Source organism: Mandrillus leucophaeus, unplaced genomic scaffold (genome assembly GCF_000951045.1).
Source record: "Mandrillus leucophaeus isolate KB7577 unplaced genomic scaffold, Mleu.le_1.0 Scaffold160, whole genome shotgun sequence".
NCBI classification, from domain to species: Eukaryota; Metazoa; Chordata; class Mammalia; order Primates; family Cercopithecidae; genus Mandrillus; species Mandrillus leucophaeus.
Window position 1 is genome coordinate 442,481 of NW_012101588.1, and position 6,156 is coordinate 448,636.

At 41.4% G+C, this 6,156-nt stretch overlaps 1 protein-coding gene across 1 annotated transcript in view; it reads left to right on the plus strand.

Moving 5' to 3' along the window:
• Positions 1-2,189: 2,189 nt before the first annotated feature.
• Positions 2,190-6,156, plus strand: part of LPA (lipoprotein, Lp(a)) — a 135,040-nt gene continuing 131,073 nt past the window's right edge. Inside the window, exon 1 of the mRNA XM_011975969.1 lies at positions 2,190-2,238. Coding sequence (XP_011831359.1) covers positions 2,190-2,238 — 49 coding nt within the window. The remainder of the gene's footprint in view (positions 2,239-6,156) is intronic.

Consider the following 6,156-nt stretch of genomic DNA (forward strand, 5'->3'; position numbering starts at 1 on the left):
TGCACCCTCACATGGCATCTCCTCTGCTTCTGCAAGAAGGGAAAGGGACTCTGTGTGTGTGTGTGTGTGTGTGTGTGTGTGTGTGTGTGTGCGCGCGCGCGCGCACGCGTAGAGATGGGTCTCATCTTTTTCTTATTGAGGCATGAGTCCCATCATGGAAATTTCATCATGGCCTCTGGTGACCCAACTCCTCACTGCAACCTCATATGGCATTTCCTCTGCTTTCCTCATGGCCTCTGATGCCACATGAGGACACAGTAATAAGGGGTCACCAGATGCAGGTCCCTTGACTGGGGGCCTCACAGCTGCCAGAACTGTGAGATGATCCATTTTTGTCCTCTATAGATTACCCAACCTGTGACATTTTGTTACAGCAACACAAACAGACTGAGACCTATGGAGAGGCTTCTCTTCCCACCCCTGTAGTGACTCCTTCTTTGCTAAATTCAGTGAGCATTTTTCAGTCCTCATCTTTGTGAAAGGACGTTTTGCTAGAGTGGAGACTGGAGCTCAGATATTGCTGCTGATCAGAGTTGGCGTGTCTCCCCAGTTGATTTACAATTGGGGCTTGGATACTGTTTTAAACTTGGGAGGCGCCTCCTAATCATCTTGATACAACCACTGATGTGACTACGCTAGAGATAGACTCTTTCCACTTAATTCTACCACTCTTGCTTTACTTCATGAGAATGAAAATGTAAGATTGCACCATGAATTCATTTGGGGAAAGATTGATACTATGCTTTTATTTTATTTTATTTTATTTTATTTTATTTTATTTTATTTTATTTTATTTTATTTTATTTTTTTGAGACAGAGTCTCGCTCTGTCACCCTGGTTGGAGTGCACTGGTGTGATTTTGGCTCACTGCAACCTCTGCCTCCCGGGTTCAAGCGATACTACGGCCTCAGCCTCCCTAGTAGCTGGGACTACAGGTACCCACCACCATGCCTGGCTAATTTTTGTATTTTTAGTAGAGATGGGGTTTCACCTCGAACTCCTCACCTCGTGATCCACCAGTCTTGGCCTCCCAAAGTGCTGGGGATTACAGAGTTAAGCCACTGCACCTGGCCCTGTGCTTTATTTTAGTTTTAAAAATATTTACTTATTTAGGCCTCACCTACTGGAATGGGAAAGATTGATATTTTATTCATTTTATTTAGTATTTATTTATTTATTTTTCTTTTCTGAGACAGTCTTGCTCTGTCACCCAGGCTGGAGTGCAGTGGCACATTTGTGGCTCACTGCAACCTCTACCTCCCAGGTTCAAGCGATTCTAGTGCCTCAGCCTACTGAATAGCTAGGATGACCAGCATGTGCTTCCACACCCAGCTAATTTTTGTATTTTTCATAGAGACAGGGTTTTGCCATGTTGCCCAGGCTTGTCTCAAACTCCCGGCCTCAGGTGATCCATCTGCCTTGGCCTCTCCAAATGCTGGGATTATAGGCATGAGCCACCGCCCCCTCCTGGAAGGACTGATATCTTATAACATAATTTATAGTTACAGAAAACATGTGAGTTCACTAGGAATAAAGAAATTTTGAAGGTAATAAAAGATTTTCACTTATGTTGTATTTTCGACAGTTTGGTATAGAATGTGGAGATTTTAACATTTACACCTAGCTTGTTCATAAACTAAGACCTGAATGGGTTGTGTCTATTAGCTGCACCCCTGAGTAGCCACACAAGCTTGGGAAGGCCTCAGCCCCCTCCTTGTACAGCAGGAATGAGAACAGCACTGCCTGTTGGGAAGCTTGAGGGAGGCTATGGATGGCAGCACTTGGCAGAGGGTCTGGTCATGGAAGGTACCAGCAAATGTGAGCTACTTTTATGATTTTATTTTATCCAAAATGAAGGGAATAAGAGAGGAGGGAACAAGACTAATCAGGAGAGATGAAGATCTGGGGGTGAGGGAAGGAGTAAGCAGAAATAAAGGCAGCATGGAGCAGCTGAGGGGGGAGATGGCTTTCACCACTTCCCAGCATCTATTGACATTCCACTCTCAAGTATTTTGTAAGACTCTTTATTCAAGGTAATGTTTGAACCCTGCTGAGGCAGTGGCATGGGTCTCTGAGAGAATAATTAACTTAATTTGACCATCTGGTTTGTGGATGCGTTTACTCTCATGTAAGTCAACAACATTCTGGGATGGGGACACACTTTCTGGGCACTGCTGGCCAGTCCCATAATGGAACATAAGGAAGTGGTTCTTCTACTTCTTTTATTTCTGAAATCAGGTAAGACATAGTTTTTTTTGGTATAACAATTATTTTTTCTACCACAGTGTAGTAAAAATACATATGCCATGGCTTTATGTGCAATTTGTTTTATTTAATTTTTGATTCATGAAACTCCCAGTTCAAAATCTTGTGTAAGATTGAAAAATTTTAAAAAAAATAAGTTTAATTTCCCTGTGAAGACTGTCAGGATGCTGGAATGAATGGGCAGAGAAAATAATGGGTGATTTTTCTAATCTAAAAGAGTGTACCTACGTGATGGACAGTCTAGTCGGAAAAAAAAAAAAAAGCCATTGTAGCTCACTATGCAAAGGATGGCCAAGCACTTCACCTGGTACTCAGTTTTATTAATTTATATCATCTCTGTTTGGGTGCCATGCTCCCCTCACTTGCAAGTTGAAACAATGAAATAGCTCTTTGAATATATTTGGTTCTTCGACCTGTTCATGGAGTGGGACCCAGCATTTCTCTCTTTGTAATGGCCTGAGGAAAGCTTTCCATTGGTGTACATTTGCCTCATATTGTAGCAGGACAAGCTGCAGACAAAACCTCTCAGACACCGAGTTGTAGAAGAAAGGGCTTTATTCAGCTGGGAACATAGCAAGCTACTGCCTTAAAATCCAAGCTCTCTGAGTGCACAATTTGTGTCCCTTTTAAGGACTCACAACACTAAAGGTTTTACATGAAAGGGTCGTGATTGATTTGAGCAAGCAGGGGGTACGTGACAGGGGCTGCATGCACCAGTGGTCGGAGTGAAACAGAACAGGGCAGGGAGTTTCACAATGTTCTTCTATACAATGTCTGGTATCTATGAATAACATTGGTTTCTAAGTTATGAGTTGATTTTTAACTAGTGAGTTTAGGCCAGGCAGGCCCAGGCCTGGTTTTGGGCCTGGCACTGGGCTGCCTGTCTTTGGTTTTACTTCCTTGTTTTTTCTTAAAACAGGTACTGAGTATAAAACAATACAAAACAAATGAGAGGGTCTCTCTCTTTCCTCATTTCCCCTCTTTGAGACTCTCACTTTTTATTAGTGGGAGTTCTCACTCTTATTTTTGCTACTTATGTCTTTTTGTGCAATAGATCGATAGTGATTTATATAGTACACTTGTGCTGAAGCATTTTGGTGAACTAAGGTAGCAATGAAGGTTTTTATCATTTGAAGGAGTACAGGTAGCAAACAAGAGGGAAGTAAGCAGGTTCTTATTACTGTTATAACTTTTATTATAAGAGTTTTAAATCCTCTTAGTGCTGGGAACTAATTTTCAAACATGGCTCCTGGATTAAGTCTGAGCCACACTTGCACAGGTACATGTGCCAGTTTTGTTATGTTTTTAACTATCTCTTTAACTACTTGCCTTTGATTATCTATGTGTAGACAGTAATTAGTAAGGTGAAATTTCTTATAGACCTTTCTTTTAGCTGCTAGTAAGTAGTCGAGAGCCAATCTATTTTGATAGATATCATATCTTATCTGAGTTTCTTGCTGGGCCAGAATAGTCAAGGCTTGACCAGTTTTATTATTAGAAATTATTAGTAATAATTTCTAATTATTCTAATATTCTAATTATTATTCTAATGTTATTAGCAATAATTTCTAAAACAGCTTGTAACCGTATGATTCGGTTGTGCATGTAGATGGGGGTCCGACATCCCCATGAGCCATCGTGTGCCCAAGTGATGAGTCCATAGTATTGTATGATTCTTTCAGGGGGCCATTCATCATCTTTCTAATTATCTATGGCTATGCTTCATTTTTCGCGGTAGGCATAGACTGGGAAGTCCAGAAGTTCACCTGTTTTTATGGGCAGTAAGAAGAAAGATGGTTTAATAGTGCCAATAACACAACCGCCTGTCCACTGGTCAGGCAGCTTAGCGTAGGCTCTATGTCCACATGTCCAGTATAACCCGGTGGGGGCCGTCTAGTCCTGGTGGAATTCTGAGTGGGCCCAGACAGTCTGTAACCTTGGAAATTTACTGAATGGATTTCTTTCTGTATAATTGGAACTCCACCATATAACTGTTCTTGCGGTACTATTATACAGCTTTTGCCCAAGACAACTAAGCCACCCTATGGATGAGTGAATCCTTTTCCTTCTCTAGCTATGCAATACTGTCTAATAATGCAGACTTTTAGAACCCAAAAATTGTCAGGGTGGTTCTTTTGGGCTGGGAATTCATCAGGAACTGGGTCTGTAGGAACTAATTCTCAGGCTTCCCATGGCCGTTGATCTCCTCTTATGGTTCCTCCACAAACATAACATGAAGTGACTTTTAGAGACTGGGCTACATGTTCGGCTAATTGCAAAAGCAAATTTTTAGTTTTTCCTGAAATCTCAGGTATTGGCACATTTAGTTCATCATAGAAAGTCTGAAATACTGGCTCTGGAGAGTCTCTTTGAACCTCTCCTTTTATTAGGATGCTTATGCTAGGATCTAGTCCTTTTTTCTAATGTTATGTATTTTTTTAAATTTCATTTTGGGTCTGAGGGGTCTGCGATGACCAATTCTGAAGGGTTGCGGTTCCCACTCGTGCAGGAGGGGCTGACTGTTCCTTTTTGGAACCAAACAGGATCTTTTTCATTTTTGTTTTTTCAAGTAGCCCAAAAGACACAAGACCAGTATTGACACATCTCACATAAATATGATTCTTGACAGATATACTTATTTTCTGCTGTGTAACTTTTTTCCCAATTTAGAGAACCGCATCCCATCCCATGCTGTTTACTATTAATAACGGCCCAGGCGTCAAATTTTAAGGTTACATTTTTGGGGACCCCTCTTTTTTTTGTTCTAGCTATTACTTTACTTATGTCACTTAGAAAAGGACCAGTCCTTAATTTTATTTTAAAAACTGTGATCATGGGAGGTTCAGAGGGGTCATAGCACACATCCGACTGGTCACTTCCTGGATTACATACTTTGTACTAGGTGTCATTATACAAACAAGTTTCTTTTAGAGTCCTGGTACACTTAATAACCATAACATAATAGGACTGTAGCAATCTTTTGTCCTACCTCAGTGACTTGATGTATATACTGGGAACGGTCCTCAGTCTGAGGAAGGTCAGTTGAAGTCCTTACCATACAAGTCCAAATTTTAAGGAAAATGAGTCCCGCGATGAGTTTCCTCATGCTTCAGCTGTGCGTGGACCAGTCAGCTTCTGGGTGTCACTGGAGCAGGGCTTGTCGTCTTTTTCAGAGTCACTTTGCAGGGGTTGGTGAAGCTGCTTCCATCCACGTACAGCTCCCAGTCTACTGATGTTTAAGGATGGTCTCGGAGATTGTGCCCACTAGAATAAACTGAGTCCAATACTTTTACACAGTTATGTTTTAACTGGGCCCTCTGATACCAGGAGCAAGGTGGCAGGGTTTAGAGTGTTGCCAACTTCAGTGGTTATGCGGAGATTTTCACAGAGCAAGCTTTGGTATCTAGTTAGTCTAGCATGTATTAGCTAATGGTGTCCTTTGGTATTTACTAAAATCACCACAGCATGGGGGGACTTTATGTTTAGGTTTTGCCTAAGAGTTAGCTTATCTGCTTCTTGTGCTAATGGGGCCATTGCTGCCAGGGCCCTTGGACATGGGGCCCAGCCTTTGGAAACCCCATCTAGTTGTTTTGAGAGATAGGCCACTGGCCTTGGCCAGGGCCCTACAGTCTGAGTTAAAACTCCAACTGCCATTTTTTTTTTGACAGATAGAGTGTAAAGAGTTTTGTCAGGTCAGGTAGCCTCAGGGCTGGGGCCTACATGAGCTTTTCTTTTTAACTCATGAAAAGCTTATTGCTGTTGGTTGTAATAGAGGTAGTTTATTTAATCTACATGTTTATTGACTGTCATCTACCAAAATATTGACTTAAATCTTGTAACTATTTGATTTCAAGCTTTAAATAAATCTGATATTTCTTGCAGAGCTCCAAT